The 16,559-nt window shown below is 26.4% G+C and overlaps 2 protein-coding genes across 28 annotated transcripts in view; both read right to left on the bottom strand.

The window, feature by feature from the left end:
• LOC130676468 (calcium/calmodulin-dependent protein kinase type II alpha chain) overlaps window positions 1-7,839 on the bottom strand; it is a 52,883-nt gene extending 45,044 nt beyond the window's left edge. For 6 of the 25 annotated variants that reach the window (XM_057482708.1, XM_057482715.1, XM_057482713.1 and 3 more), the window contains exon 1: window positions 6,666-7,786. In XM_057482708.1, the coding sequence (XP_057338691.1) occupies window positions 6,666-6,730 (65 nt within the window). In that variant the 5' untranslated portion in view covers window positions 6,731-7,786. Of the gene's footprint in view, window positions 1-6,665 lie in introns of all 25 variants that reach the window. The other 19 variants (XM_057482721.1, XM_057482711.1, XM_057482717.1 and 16 more) reach the window with 15 other exon arrangements.
• Window positions 7,840-8,663: 824 nt separating this feature from the next.
• On the bottom strand, window positions 8,664-16,034 carry LOC130676467 (glutamine--fructose-6-phosphate aminotransferase [isomerizing] 2). 3 transcript variants are annotated; one of them, XM_057482694.1, is made up of 14 exons: window positions 15,680-16,034; window positions 14,135-14,242; window positions 13,627-13,716; window positions 13,415-13,558; window positions 13,092-13,258; window positions 12,888-13,029; window positions 12,009-12,032; window positions 11,157-11,177; window positions 10,528-10,685; window positions 10,217-10,456; window positions 9,691-10,134; window positions 9,453-9,608; window positions 9,249-9,377; window positions 8,664-9,181 (listed from the first exon to the last, which is right to left on the bottom strand). In XM_057482694.1, exons 1-14 carry the CDS (start codon window positions 15,684-15,686, stop codon window positions 8,936-8,938), a joined length of 2,076 nt encoding a protein of 691 aa, XP_057338677.1. In that variant the 5' UTR covers window positions 15,687-16,034; the 3' UTR covers window positions 8,664-8,935. The 3 variants fall into 3 exon arrangements, with proteins under 3 accessions (XP_057338677.1, XP_057338678.1, XP_057338679.1); XM_057482695.1 differs by lacking the exon at window positions 12,009-12,032; XM_057482696.1 differs by lacking the exons at window positions 11,157-11,177; window positions 12,009-12,032 and having other exon boundaries at window positions 15,680-16,033.
• Between the last annotated feature and the right edge of the window lie 525 nt (window positions 16,035-16,559).

The following is a 16,559-nucleotide window of genomic DNA, read 5'->3' as shown; positions in this document are numbered from 1 at the left end:
CTACTCTATAAAAAATTCCCATCAAAATGAACACGGATTAAATTCAGAGTGAATGTGGATCAGCTAATTTTTTATTTATTTTAATAGTACCTAAATATTTTTTAAATATCATTAAGATAATTATCAGTGGATAATTCACTACTGTTCTTTTCTTAATATACTATAAGTAAAAACTTATAACACGTGTTTTTCATAGATTTTATGAAAATCTAGCTTTTGTATTCGTCCTTATGGTAAAATTAGCATATAATTTTATAATACAATATTATCTTATTATAGTCGAGTAAATTCCGAAAATAGAGTTGGAGGAAAAAGTTTATATATAATATTATACCTTGGTGGCATCGATAGCGTCCACAATTCTAATTGGAACTTAATGAAACTTGTCAAGCTTATTCTGTGAATAATTACGTTAACCGAGTTCGAAGATAAGTAAAATTGGTCAACTAGTTGTTAAAAGTTGATAAAAATTAAAAAATTTACATTCGTATTTTAAAATTCGAGACAATTAAAAATTTTTGAAATAACAAAAACTTATATTTTTATGGCTGTTTTTCTTTATAATCTAATTTTTAAATATAAAAACCTAGCTTACTTTGTTTTTTTACTTTTTTTTTCATTATTATTTTTACCGATTATATTAGAGTTTAAAGTTTTTTTCATGATACCACCATCGAAACTTGAAGTTTCAGTGTCTCTGAAGCCCGTCGAAACAAACTAATTTCAAGCCGATGCTGTAAACAACTGCTAGCGAATTCGTAATTCAAAAATACCTTCATACAGCCGGCAGAAACATGCATATTTCTTCCCTTGGGAAGAAACACAATTGTTTCTGCCCGGTGTCAGTTATATTTAATGTTCATTTGAAGCCTTATTACTCTCATTTGTTTACTTGTCACTTAAGTTTACTCATTTCATTTTTTAAGTGACAGTTTCAATTAACCAAATAAAATTATTAAAAAATGAGTGAAAATAATATTTTTTTCTTATTTACTATTGAATAAATGACTGTATAAATCACATATTTGTCATTCTCTAACAGTTCTCCGCATCATCATCGGCTTGAAATTAACTTGTTTCTTACTGGCTGCTGACACTGAATCTTGAAGTTCACTATAAAAATATAGTGTGTAACTCAGGATAAAACACGATTTCAGACTGCGGGTGATGTCAGTAAACGTCACTCTGGTCTGAAATCGTTTAGTTTCATCTCTGGTCACACAATATACTATTTTGTCTTTTGTTTTTAAATGAGTATATTTAAAATAATTTTTTAAGTAAAGCACATTCAATGATTTTGTATTATATTAATGTACCTGAAGATCGTAACGTTTTTTGCCCTACGAAAAAAAATTTGGAAAGTAAAAAATCTACTGGATGACTAGATTTCTAAAATGTTTCGCACGTAGATGCTAATATGTCAGTCGAAAATCTTAAGCCAACCTTTACCTCCGAAACTACGCCTTAAGCAGTCAAATTTCATCAATTTTTTTCATTTTCGTTGTTCGAAAAACGTTTCGATCTTTAGGTACATTTATATTAGTTATGCAAAAAATAAAACTAAAATATGAAATAAATGATAAAAAGTGAATTTAATTAAAAAGGAGTATTATAATATTATTATCTATGGTAAACTAAGAATGCACTCGAAAGTTTAAAAGATGATAAATTATTTATTTGAATTATCGGGCGGTGTGTAGCTGTAGATGATCAGTATCGGCAGTAAAACTAAATGCCAAAGAGCAGTACAAGGCAAGACACCACAACGTTTCCCTTGAGTAGAAGACTAAATAGGGTAGCAAAAAAGTAAATAGGGACGAAAGCAAAAGCTTTTCCTAGAAAGGGAGTATAATAGTGTAATAGTATAATAGTATAATAGCAGAAGAGCTAAAGAGCGAGACGGTGGAGAAATGAGCTTTCACTACGAATCCCGATCGATATTACTTTGCTAACTCGAACATGAAGCCTATGTCGAAATTCAGTGTAACCATCATGATGTACTCAATGATCTTAGCTATTATCGGAAAATACGACGCACAAAAAAAAAAGTCTGAACAAACAGTTGATCTTAAGAACCAGCCCCAAAACTTTCCACTGCAGCCTTAAGCGACTAGGGCTTATGTACAAATGTTTTTGAGCTTTTCGAGTTGAAAATACTCTGAAGAAGCTGTAAAATATATATATATATATATATATATATAGAAAGGCTCGGTGGTTAACGTGACTGAATTAATAAGAAAGATGGATAATTATGGTCATTAAATTCTTTGTATTAATGGAAAAAACTAAACTAACGTAAAATTAGCGTTATGTTATTAATAGATATCTTTAATATTATAAAAACCTTTGGGATATTTCGAAGTAATCATGATATCCGACCCTTCAGAGACTGATCTCTATGCTACTCTCGCTGATCATAACTACTATAGTTGCCACTCCCATGGGGATGAATATAACATCGATCCAATAGCTATAACGTAACCTTATGGTTGTTAATTTGATCGCGTGTAAAAAGATTATTGAAATAAAGAAAAAAAAACTATCATATATCACGAAAAATGTTATCTGTATTGATGATTAATAATCATGTAATTACTAACTTGATGCTTTTGATAAAATCGACTCACAAAATAGACGTATAGTTAATGTTAGATATGACGATGATAAATTTAAGGATATTTATATTTGTTTTTTTCAGTGTAATTAAAATTATGTAACCTTAAATGTAAAAAACTAGTTGGATTTATTAGCTTAATTTTAGTGAAATTTAGAAAAATTAAGAAAAATTTTGTCTCGACCTTTTTCTTATGATTTCTCAAAAATCGTGGCTCAAAAAAATATTTTGCTGGATGATCTTTAAACTAGAGATTTCAAGCTTCAATTTGCTTTTTTTGTTATTTCGATCCGATCATTTTTCACGAAAATACAGCCTTCCAAAAATCACTAAAAAATTTATAAAATTTTTTTGTTCCTTTAATTTTTTGGATAAGTGTATTATGAATAAGTGGTGAATGTTGCATAAAATTTACATTTTCGATTTTTTAAAATCGAGGTGAAAACAATAACTTGCCGAATTTTAAAAAATTTACAATTTTCTTAGCGGCAAGTTAAAAAAAATAAGCATTTAATTATTTTAATGGATTTCGAAATTTACAAATAATAATTAAAGTTAAAGAAACAACACATAGAAATTATACAGTAAACAAACATAAAAGTTAGTATAGAGTAATCGATTCTCTAGTAAGGGAATCCCTCAAGCCACGTACTTCCGGCCTATACTCAGATCGTACTATTTTTAACCCAATCACGCAAGGAACATTGTTAAATACCTTCAGGCCGTCTTTCAACTATAACTATTTGTCAACAGCAGTAGCAACTATGTATCTTTATGTGGCAACTTGGAAAACAAAAAAAAAATATTTAATAAGTTAAATGATTTACTACTTTCTTTTGTCAATGTTTACTCTCTATTAAAAACAAACAAAGCCAATCATCAGAGCGAGAGAGTTATTACGATTGTTTTAATATTTAATAATATTATCTACAAAACCTGATTGAACATAAGTTAATTACGTACCGCAATAATACTATTTTAATACCGACAATAATATAGTATATATATATATAGTCATCATGTTCCGATAATAACTTTGAGCTCGTACCCACCACCAAGTTTAGATTATTATTATGATATAGATTTCAATTAAGAATACGGATGTAAGTTGTAAATATGCAAAAAGAAAAAAATAAATATTTATTCATAAAAATTTATTATATTTAAAGTTTTATAGTTAAACTTTTTTTTTCTTAATCATTAAAGTGATTGTTTTTGAGATCAATTTACTAAACGATCTAACTTTAAGATTGATGTAAAGCTGTTATTATTAGTTTAAAGATAAAAACCATGTAATTTTTAATTTTAAAGTTATAAAAATATAAATTTATGTATCATTTATTTTACCTCATTAAAATAAATTTTTTGTTAAAAGAGTAATAGTATGAATATTAATTTTTTTGTTCTTGTATTAAAACTTAATATAGTGTTTTATATAAACAGCCAACTGTTAAATGTAAAAATATGTATACAAGTTTTAAGATTATTCGTTACTCTAATATTATATTTTAATAGAATTTACAAGCCCAATATTTATTATTTATGAAAAACTAGCATCCTTTGTGTATAGTAATAATTTATTCAAATCCATTGTTATAATTTTAATATTTATACTGTTATATTATTAAACTTATCGATTTTCTATGCATCTATAAAAGAAAAAAAAAAAGAAATCAATCAAATGTAGAATAACATTATAGCTATTATTTACATTTTATTGAATCAACAGTTCAACGTCCATACTAGACCAGTAGTTAATAAACTAAAATAGTCTTTGGATCAAAAAAGTAGTGACATAAAAAATGATATATCCACTACTACAAGTGTAAATAAAAAATATTTTTATATAACAGAGAGTTTGGCTATAAAATAGTAAAAAACACCTTAACAATATTAATAAACAATTAAATAGTTGATAAAATTTAAAAAAAATGAGTATCTGTCTTGTTCTTCTTATTTTTTTTTTTCTTTCATTAAAAAAATATATACAGTTCTCAATTAATCATAACAATCGATTAATAACGGTTAAGGGTTGACAACTTAGCTCCAAGTGACAACTGATTTATAAAAATCTACTCTATTTTTTTTTTAAGTCCAAGTATAAAAAAAATATCTGTTTTATAAAATGTAACAAAATAAAGTATCTTGGAAACAAAAAAGTCCCCGAAAATTCCACAAAAAGAAGAGGAATAAAATTGTAAACGATTAGCGAAAAAATAAATCAGGTTTAATTGAGTACATATATTTTTAGGTATCAATCTTCCACTAATGTATCGATACATTAAAGCTAAATAAATTATCGTTATATAAAACTTGTTTGCAACAATATTATCTTGAAAACAGTGTGTCTGTTTACGTCTTACACAATATAAGTGTAACACATACATAAATTATAAATCTGATTTAACTTAAATGGATCTGTGAAAAATTTTGAAGCGAGTATAAAAAGCTAGTAAAATACAAGTTTATTAAGAATGTCGAGTAAAATAATTAGTCTTGTAGTTTCCTCGTTAATACTAACATGTTCCAGGTTCCACTATCATGTTTCTAGAGACTACAAGTAGATGAGTTTACTTAAAACTTTAAGGAGACCTAATACGATGAACAAGTTAATCATTGTTTACGATCAGTTTCAATGGAAAAAAAATACCAATAAAACTTCGAATATTGTTTATTGGTACATCCTAGATTGTTTGTTTCTCAAATTTGTTCTATGCATATAAAAACAACAATATCTAGATAGGAAAAAAAAAATACCTTGGCTTAAAAATCATTTTCTTGACTGAATAATATTTATTTTCAATCGAGATGGAAAACCTGAACTATGAAAATTTTGAAAACTAAATTAATTTTAAAAGAAAATGAAATCGTATGGAATTACATTGGAGTCGGAGTATGCGACATTTTTTGTATTTTAGGAAGGAGGTGTGGTCATAGTTTTAAATTAATCTGACTGGAAAGCTCGCTGGAATATTAAGTTTTCTGCTTATTCATTGGTATGTACCCAATAATTTACACAAATACACTAACTAACAAAGATAAAATGTAAATTTATATTTCCATAAATTCCTATTGTTTGAAAGATATTTTATTTTAATATTTTTTTTTTATTCTATTCCAGTGACACACTATAACCACCTGCCGTCGGTCGTCGCGCGAGCTGCTTATCGGGACCCGGCGTATCGATTCTGCGACAGGCGACAGGCGACAGTCGACAGCCGACAGGTTCCAAGAGTGAGAGGAAAGTGACGATATCACTGCGATTAAATAATTAAGTATTTCTCTATTTTCCGAATTCACAGTATATACTACAAAGCTATTATTATTGTGATAAATATTATACGAAAAAATAAAAAAAATGATAATAAAACAACAATGACTCGATAAAATGAGTATTCATTATTATTATTGTAAGAAAACATGGCTATAAATAAATAATGGTAAAAATAGAGAAAAGATAAATAAAAAATAAACACGGTTGGTAACATACAAAATGCGTGTTCAAACAACATTATAAACATCACGGTTGCTTCATAAATTTTAAGTGAATGGGATCTAATCCAATTTATTAAACATATTAAATATAATGAATGTCAGTCTGGACATCTTTTGATCATCAATAATACATAATAGCCATTTGTATTTTAAATTTAGCTTTTCTAATACATTACAACAATATAATAAATAATTTATAATGGGCATGCACTTTTATTATTTTACGCTTTATAAATAAATATTTATTTTTAAATTAAATAACTCGTGTGATTTTGAATTTATTTATAAAAAATCCGAGCGGATACAAACTGCAGATGCTGATGAGAAGAAAACTAGTTATGGCAATCGCGGGAAAAATTAAAAGTACTCGAGCAATAACGAAAGACGAAAGACGAAAGACGAAAGACAGTGGTTTAGTAAAAAGAGAGAGTGGGGATCATCATATATGGGTATGTATGTATATATGTAGGATGATGTACACTGTGCAGTACACGCGGTTGTAACTTGTAATCTAATAAACATAAATCGGAGCATATATATATAGACATATACTTACTTGCCAAGTTCCTCCTTGAGATCATAGTTATCACTAAACCGCGTGCTAGCCACTGGGGCAGCCATATCGAATAATAATTACACCGTTTTTTAATTTATTACACTGAAGAAACAATAGTTATTACCAGTATTATCAGAATTATCAGTACCGTCACTATGCTAAAGGAAACAGTAATTTAGCCCGGTCAAATCCGATCGATAATCCGTGCGTGCTGATAGCTAGAGAGTCAAATACTCTATTCTTACCAATTTATCAATTTACAAACTTACAAATATATAAACACGGTGATTAATTGTTTAAAAATAGTGTAGATTGCAAGCACTGTTTACCCTATTTATTGGTGGGTTTAATCACGACTGTGCCAGTGATTATTTTAGTGTCACACCAACTAAAGACTAATAAATATTTAAGACTGGTATACTGGTTATCCGAGCACTCTAGTGCACTCTGGTGACTCTGGTGACTCTGGTGTCTGCTCACCGCCGGCAGACTGTTGACTGACTCGCGTAGTAATTATTGTTGCGTTGCCGGCTGAAACGCGCGCAGCCAACCTTCGCTGAATAACCCGAGGGGATCCCTGTCCCTGTCTCTGTCCCTGTCTCTGTCCCTGTCCCTGTCCCTGTCCCTGTCCCTGTCCCTGCTCTGCTACTTTTACAGTACTGCAATCTTACTTTATATTATATATTATTATTATTATTATTACTATTATTATTTTAGTTGTTTCTTTGATACTCTAGTTCTACTAATAACACACACCACTAGCGTTTTTCCTTGTCTCTGTCGTCGTCGTCGTCGTCTTCGTATCGTTGTCGTTAATGTTAGATGTTTAAATTTAGATACTAAACCCAAAACGGTTGAGTTGCTGCTGGTTTTGCTGTTGCTTCTTCGCTTCTACTACTGATGCCGTCCGATTTCGTACCCATCAGCGATTAATAAACAACCATTTGTTTTTAATACTTAATAAATTGTCATTATTTAAATAAAGCACACGCACTTTTATTTTATTATACTTTGAGAAAAATAAATTAAACGATATCTGTTTTCGTTCTTTTTTTTTTCTGTAGGTTCTCGCGAGTCAAAGTCTGTTCGAGCTTTGTACGGTCGATCTCTACTTATCTCTGCCCCTAGTTTTTTTAAATATTTTTCTCTCTTCTTCTTGTATAAATACACGACAGGTCTCTTTTCTACGCGTTACACTGCATTTGCCGTTGCTAACGAATAAAATGCGCAGTCGCAAGCTCATGACACCCCTTCATATGTATATATATATATATATATATATATTTTTTGTGTATCTAATGCGCATGTACGTGACCGCCTGACCAATATCCTGCCTTTACTACTTAATCTAATGCTTATTCTCCAATCGATCCAACACACTTCTGTTGTCAGATTTTTATTCCTTTATTAATATTATTCAATTTTTTCTTTTTTTATTTATTTATATGATTTGCGTGTGAAAACAAACAAAATTTATTCTTCTCTAATTAAATTTTTTTTTTGATTTATACACAGGTTACTCAATACTTACAGAACATGTATTTATATATTTTTATGACATATTTTCTTACGCTATTTACAAATAATATGTAAATTGAAAAAAAAAGGACAAACTGAATTATAGTTTTCGAAAAAATGAAAAAAATTAACAGTAACAATTATTAATATTGAAGCAGAAAATTAATTCAAGTATAAATATCGTAATACTAGACAATTATTGATACTTGAATTTATAAGAAAAGCAAAGATTTACTATAAAAAAATATATGTTGTACATGTTACAGGTGATTACTTTTTAAAATACAATGAATCACCATAAAATATTAAATTTTTTAAAAATATTAACACACAACGAAAGGCATCAACTTTATAAAATTTTTTTTTACTAAACGATTTTTAATAAACAAAAGTTGTCATCTTTATAATTTTAATAAAAATATCGTCAATCAACTAATATAAATGTCACTCACAATAATTGAGCACAAATTTATGAGTGCGTTTTACTTTCGGTTGAAAATATTTAAAAATTAATTATTATGATACTGAAATATTTTCAACTAATAAATGCTTATTCCATTATATAAATTGTGTCTTTGATTTAATTGATTATGAAATTTATTACTGATGTTATCTAAGATCTTATTATTATGGCATCATTAATTTGAATTTTTTCCCTTGTTATTTTTTTATCTGTAGAAATAATTGATGCTTATTTCCATCAGAAATAAATAATTGCACTGATAATAAATTCAAGTTTAAATTTGTTAGAGTTATTCTACTGTGACAGACTTTGCTAGATTTCTTGGGCAGTCAACATTACAGCCTCGAAGTACTGCGATATGGAATGATAATAATTGCATTGGAATAACCGTAAGAATACCTTGAAGACAATCAACTGTTTTTGGTATTTCTAGTACACGTGATGCAAATGATTTAGTCTCTTCATCACCATCATGACAAATAACAATAGGTTTACCATCACGTGCTGTCACTTGTTGCAGTGCATTCATACATTTCTATTTTTAAATATATTTATTATTTTCTATTTAATATTTATTATTTATTATTTATAATTAAACTTACATTATATACTGGATCTCTCATTACAATCATAATAATAGGCATTGAATCATCTACAAGAGCTAAAGGTCCATGTTTCAATTCACCAGCCATTATTCCTTCACTATGCATATACGTCAACTCTTTGACTTTCTGTATTGATAAAAATAAATACATTATCAATTGTAAAATTATTTTAATTTTTTTATAAATAAACAAAAATTTTACCAATGCGCCTTCCATACATGTTGCGAAATTGTATCCTCTTCCCATTATAAGTAATGATTTAAATTTATATAGAGACTTGGCCAACTCTTTAACTTTATTATCAAGTGTTAATACTTCTCGAATTTGATTATCTAAATTTTTCAATCCTTCAATAATCTAAATAATTTATAAATATAATAATATTAATATAAAAAAAATTTCTTTTTTCTTTTTTAGTAAAATAAAAATAAAAAGTAACCTCTAGACGCCGAGGACGCAATGAATTTCTATCTTCACTCATAACAAGTGCAAACATAACAAGAGAAATAAATTGTGATGTATAAGCTTTTGTACTGGCTACACCAATTTCCGGTCCAGCATTAATGTGAACACCACAATGAGATTCACGAGAAATACTACTACCAACTGTATTAGTTATTCCAACAATTAAAGCACCACGTCCTTTACAGTATCGTAATGCCATTAATGTATCTGCTGTTTCACCCGACTGTGAGATAAAGAAACAGACATCGTCACGAAATACTGGAGTATTTCTATCTAAAAAGTCGGAGGCTAGTTCAACCATTACTGGTAATTCTGTCAATTCCTCCAAAAGCTGTCGAGTTGCTATTGCAGAATGATAACTTGTTCCACATCCAATTAACATTAAACGACGACATCTTTTAATTTCGGGGATATAATCCTAATTTTAATCATTATCATTGATTATCAAATGTAAGATAAATTATTTATAATATAATACCGTATATGTATATAATAATTACCGTAATTCCACCGAGAGTGACTGAATTATTTTGGAAATTTAAACGACCTCTCATAGTATTAACAACAGATTCTGGTTGTTCAAATATCTCTTTTTGCATAAAGTATTCATAATTTCCCTTCATAATTTGTTGAATTTCCATCTTAAGGGTTGTTATTTCACGAGCATGAGGATCATCCATGCATCGACGTAAACGGTGAATGCTTAATGTACCTTCTTTAACTGCTGCAACATCGTCATCCTGTAATTATTTTTATTATTATAAATATAATCATCTCACTTTAATTTTTATATTTTTAAATAAAAAAAAACCTCAAGAAAGATAACACGATCCGTATGCTCAATAACAGCACTCGCGTCGGATGCGAAAAAATATTCCACTTCTCTGTCTACTGATGGTTGAAATTCAGCCGTACTATCGCTTCGAGCAATTACTGGAACCTCTGCAGTACGTCCGTGTGGTCTATGATCTAATAGGTAAACTTTTACTTATTAATAATGTATTTAATATTTTGTTATTTGTTAATTATTATTAATGTTATTAAATAAATTAAATTATTTATAAGTAAAACTACACTGCACTATTACAATTTACGTTAAATAAAGTCATTTTTTAACATAATTTAGTAAATATATTAATTTATTAAAAGAGTATATAATTTTTAAACTTTTAAATAAAATAAAATGAATTTTAATGAATAGTTTGTTTATTATTTTTTAGAGTAAATAATCTTACCCATCACCTTTTATTTAAAATAGGTAGCTGATGATGACACATGACACACAGTAGATAACAATTTCAGACGAAAACAATATAGCCCACGTAAAAAATTATAATTACAAGTAATAATAATAATAATAATAATAAAAAAGCACAAGTACAATTTATTAATTTATTTCCACCATCAAGCAAGTGAAACAATTTTAATATTCAACAATACCTTGTGTTGTTGCTTCACCCTCTTCGATGTTTCGAAAGGTCATCAAAATAAAAACGAAAAAAAAAAAAAATATATAAAATTAATAAAATAATTTATGCAATTAAAGTTTATAAATACGATAAATTATAAAAAATAAACTGACTGCTATACAATAATGGCTGGAAAAATTATAAAATGAGCTAAAGCTAAATAACAATTGCTAGAAGCATAATTTATATATAATATCTGTTAAACACAAAAGCAAAATGTTTAAAAATAACGCAAAGATTTTTCATCATATTCAATTTTTCTCGTAGCTATTGGATTTATTTATTAGACAAAATGTTGATTGAAAAAAAAAAAATCCGACTACCGACTAATTCTATAGACCAGTCCTAAAACTTTCCGCTGTATCAACAAACTCGAAGACATAATTTTAATCTCCTTGCCTTCCAAAATAAAATTAATTATTTTGAGTTTACGATAATTAACATACAAACTGTTAAATTTTAATAGTTGTTACGACGGTAATCAAAAGAATTGATCAAGGCTTAGATTTGATTAAATTACAGTATATAATGGTCAAGTAGTTTATAAATGTTTTTAAATCTTATTTTTTTAAATGATTAATAAGCTATTTTATCAATTGATTAGAAACTAATTACCGTTGAGTGTTAATTAACTTGCATACGCATATATTTATAGATATGACGTCCACTTAAAAATAATTATAAGTTATTTTCTTAAAACCAATAACTTTAATTTTTTTCGAAAAAATTTAAAATTATTAAAATTATTTCTGGTTATTATTATTTATAGAAAATCCATTTGCGTTAAAGGAAATGAAAATCTGTTATTTTTATGGGTATATACCTTTAGTCATGCGTGGAAGATCATCTGTTCAGGTAGAAGAACGAAGAATCAATCAGAAGAAGATCATGCAAAAGAAACATTGTGACATCGCTTCATAATAATTTTTTGATATTTAAAAACATATGTAAGTAAATTTAATATAAATTAAACCAACTAAATCAACAAATTTATTTAAATGTCGAAATTTAATTTATATTTATGATTTATTTGTTTAACTTTTTTATTAATCAGAAAATAAATTCGAAAAATATTTTGACTTTTAAAAAAAGTGAACTTGCATTAAAAAATACTAACTCTTGATACTTATAGATTTTAGATTTTTGTAATTTTATAAGTTTATGAGCTAAAAATAAATTACTGATAACTTCAACTCATGATCAATTATAGATCATATACTTTACGTATCTCAGTTGATTTAACCGATATGTTTATAATTATCTTTAATTCGATTTATATGCGAGTTTCGTTGGTCTTAATATTTATAAAGCATATTTAAAATTATGAAAACGTAATGAAATTTCTTATCTTAATTATTAAACAAAAAAAAAAAAAAAAAAGATTTTTTTTTTATGAAAATTCACATTTTTTAAAACTAACAAAACGAAAAAAAAAACAGTTGGTAAAATTTTTATCAGCCTGAAAAATTATATTGTATGTTAGTTACAAAAAAAATAAAAATTTGTAAGATAAATTACTCCCTTTTAAAGTGAATGAATCCAAAGTCTTTGAAGAAATGTATGTTGTTTTTTTTTTTGTTTATAGTAAATTACCACGACTTAAATTATGAAAAATGTTATTTAGTATGATATGAGTTTTTCTTGCATGCCGTTATCTACATCCTCATTCATATTAAATAAATTTAAAATTATAAAATCTCACCTTTTCCATATAAAATCGGTACGTGATCTGTAATCAAACGAGTTTTTGTCTTGATTCCAACCAACAAAGGTGATCCTCTTCTTGTTGCCACACATTCTCCAGGAAAAAATTTACTTTTAAAACACAAAGCAAAGGCACCCTCCTAGAAAAAAATATTAATTTAATTAAATTTAGTTTAATAGTTTAAATAAATATAATACATACCAATTGTTGAATAACTTGTTCAACAAGTTCTCTAAACGAATAAGAAGGATGTTGAGTCCAGAGATGATGAATTAGTTTAGCAATTACTTCCGTATCTGTCTCACTTTCAAAGACATATCCTCTCTGTTGAAGAAGAGTCTTTACTTCCTTATAATTAGTCACGATACCTTGAAATTTGATAATATCCGGTAAGAGATTATTTTACAGATTAAACTATTTAATCTGATAATAATAAAATTAAATTCAAGTACATTTTAAAAATAAAACTTATCAACAATAATCTTAGATAATCAAACTAATACATTTATATTAAATATATTTACCATTATGTACTACAACAAAACCATGATCTACGTCTGATCTTTGAGGGTGAGAATTAACTTCGGAGGGCGCACCATGTGTTGCCCAACGTGTATGAGCGATACCAACGTGACTTTCAGCAACGCCACTGAACTCAAGATTTGTACCTATTAATTTAAATATTTATAGATTAATAAAATCGTACTTTAATCGACATTTTTTATAATAAACTTACGTTTAAAAATTTCATCTTCTAGAGCTTGAACCTTTCCTTGTTTTTTTATTACAGCAATATCATGCCCGTTGGCTTCATCCAGTGCTACACCTATATTTATATTTATATATATATAAAAAACTAATTTAAAAACAGGATAAACGAGAAAAACTACCAAACACACAATATAAATGAAATTGTTTATTTTTTTATTTTAAAAGTTAGAAATATTTATAGTTAGTATGTTTAAGTGTTTAAAAAACAAGTTTGAGATGAGATAGCAAAAAAATGTTACTTAAATTAGACATGAATACGTAGATGCATTCTTTAATCGGGAATATAAATTTCTCTTTCAATTTAAAAATACAAGTTGGATCCTTTTATTCATTTTTATTTTCTTTTACCTTAATATTTTCACCTTGAGAATATTGTGGTATTGACATAAAAATCCTTTCTCTTTTATTCATTATTTAAATTCTTTAATTCTGTGATATATGTCTATAGTAATAAATGATATTAAGTTAATTACCAGCAGAATCATATCCTCGGTACTCTAATCTCTTCAGTCCTCCAACAAGAAGCTTTAAAATTTCTTGCCTCGATTTCGGCGTCAAGTAGTTCAAGTAAGCAAAAATTCCTACAAAATTTTGAGAATTAAGTACAATTTTATGTTTTCGTTGATCCATAAAAATAAAAATTTTATATTAAAGTTAATTTAAATGATAAAAAAATTAAAAATATTTTTCAGATTTATTATAAAACGATACTTAAAAAATAATTTATAATTTATAGTGCAGACATAAATTAATAATGTTAATAACTGTCATTCTTATAATATATGAAAAAACATTTGTTCTTGCAAAGGTGTATTAAAATATATTTTATTCAATTTAGGCCTAACTTGAAACCTATTGTTTTTTTTTTAATAATATCAACTAATTATATGAGTAATTAGTGAGTTTTATCTCTATTATTTAATAATTTTTACCCATTTTGTTATATTAAAATTTATATTAATGACAGAGTAAAATCAAAATAGAGCGTACTGAGTTATCATACATTTATGTCTTATCGAGTGTTTTTATAAAAATGCTTCAACTTAAAGTTTTAAAAAGATATATATTTTTCACCGTTATCATCAATAGTAATACCTATGTATATTTTTTGATTGATGAAAAAAAAACCTACTTCCGCTTGAAATTTTTTTTTTTTCAGGCGGTAAATAAATTTAAAAAATTACAAGGGAATAAAATATTTTGATTTTATTATTATTTCAAAAAAAATAAATAAGAAACGATTTTGGATTATCGTTTTAAATGTTTCTAGTAGAGCTAAGAGCAAGTTTAAAAATAAAAAATAATATTACATACATTCACTGTTATACAAAACAATTTAAAGGTGGAACGAGTAAATGTCAGCAACCGATAACTTTTTTATTTAGTAAATCTTGCATCGGTATTATATCTCGCTTCTACGTGCAAGACGAGAAAACTTTCACCCGCTGGAGAAGTATGTTTCGCAATGCTTTTAAACTCGACAGATTATAATCATGTAGCTAAGAATGTAATATAAAAGTCAAAAATTAACATACATCTAACTTTAAAACTTTTTACTTTTTTTTATGATGCAACAAAATTTTATCTATCTATTTTTTTCTCTTATTCAATAATAATAATAATAATAACAACTGTTTACTAAAATTGTAAATAACAACAATTAAATTAAAACCGTTTTATATTTAGACAGAATCAACATTTTTAAAATCAGAAAACCCGAATTATTATTATTATTATTAAAATAAAACAAAAATGAAGTATGTTTATGTAGAAAAAATTGAAAATAAAATTTAAAAAATAAAAATTTTATAATTTTGAAAATAATATTACAATATTGTATAATTAAAAAAATAATTTTATCTACTAAAAACTATGAAACGTCATCAAATTTGACAACTAGATAATTTATATATGTATATAAAAAATAAATTTAAAACCAAGTCACTTGTCGTGGTACTGTTATTGATACGTGATAAAATTTTAAGTAATTGATAAAATAAAATATATATAAAACTTACCACACATATTTATTTGAAATTGTCAACAAAGGTGATTATTGTTTAAGTAAATATAATGAAAAAAAAAAAAAGAATAACAATATTTTTGATTACAACTGTTGACACTCAATGACACATTCAGCAATTCAGTCGGATCTGTGTACGAACAGCACGAGAGCCTGGAGAAGTATGCTTTCAGGTGAGAAAGTGTTTTCACGATTTATATCATACTACATGGCTACAATCAACCAATAGAATTTCACTAACTACTTCACATACTGTCCTTTTTAATCGAATAAATTTTATAATAATTTAACACCAATGATAGCTGTTGTTAAAAGTCATTTGACAAGTAGACAAGTCGACAATAGGTTATTTCGTCATCTATATATATAATTTATATATCTGATAAATTTACATAAAATGGATATATACTTGATTCAGTATATCCACGTTTTATTTTTATAAATGGCGCGTATTTTAAATTATATCACTCAATATTTTAATTTTGTTTCATCATTAATTTAAAAATATTTTATATCAATAATTAATAGTTAGATTTATAGTATTAAAAATAAATATTTTTAAGCAGTAATGAATAAAATTGCTGTTATATTTATTTATTGCTGAAGAAAATATACATATTTATTGCACTTTACAACAAGTTTATGCAATAAGTTACAAATAATTATTTATATTTATAAATTTTAATTTTTTACATATTATTAGCGTAAAAAGTACAAAATAACTTGGAAATTTATAATTTAATGATAAGGCATTAAATAAAAATAAAACTATTTTAATTATTTTTTAAAGTTCAAGTGATTGCTTAATATAATGGCATACTATTGAGTTATAATTTATGAAAAAAAAAAGTCATTATTAATTAATTTAACAATAA

This window comes from Microplitis mediator, chromosome 10 (assembly GCF_029852145.1).
Source record: "Microplitis mediator isolate UGA2020A chromosome 10, iyMicMedi2.1, whole genome shotgun sequence".
Taxonomy (NCBI): domain Eukaryota; kingdom Metazoa; phylum Arthropoda; class Insecta; order Hymenoptera; family Braconidae; genus Microplitis; species Microplitis mediator.
Note: the sequence above shows the minus strand (reverse complement) of the source record. Positions and strands in the feature narration are given on the sequence as shown.

What these genes read in the sequence shown, in the direction of transcription:
- LOC130676467 (XM_057482694.1), bottom strand. An exon ending in CCGAGGATATGATTCTGCTG is followed by an intron (nt 13,717 to 14,134) that starts GTAATTAACTTA and finishes ATATAAATATAG; the next exon opens with GTGTAGCACTGGATGAAGCC. An exon ending in TCACTCTCGGTGGAATTACG is followed by an intron (nt 10,135 to 10,216) that starts GTAATTATTATA and finishes GATTAAAATTAG; the next exon opens with GATTATATCCCCGAAATTAA.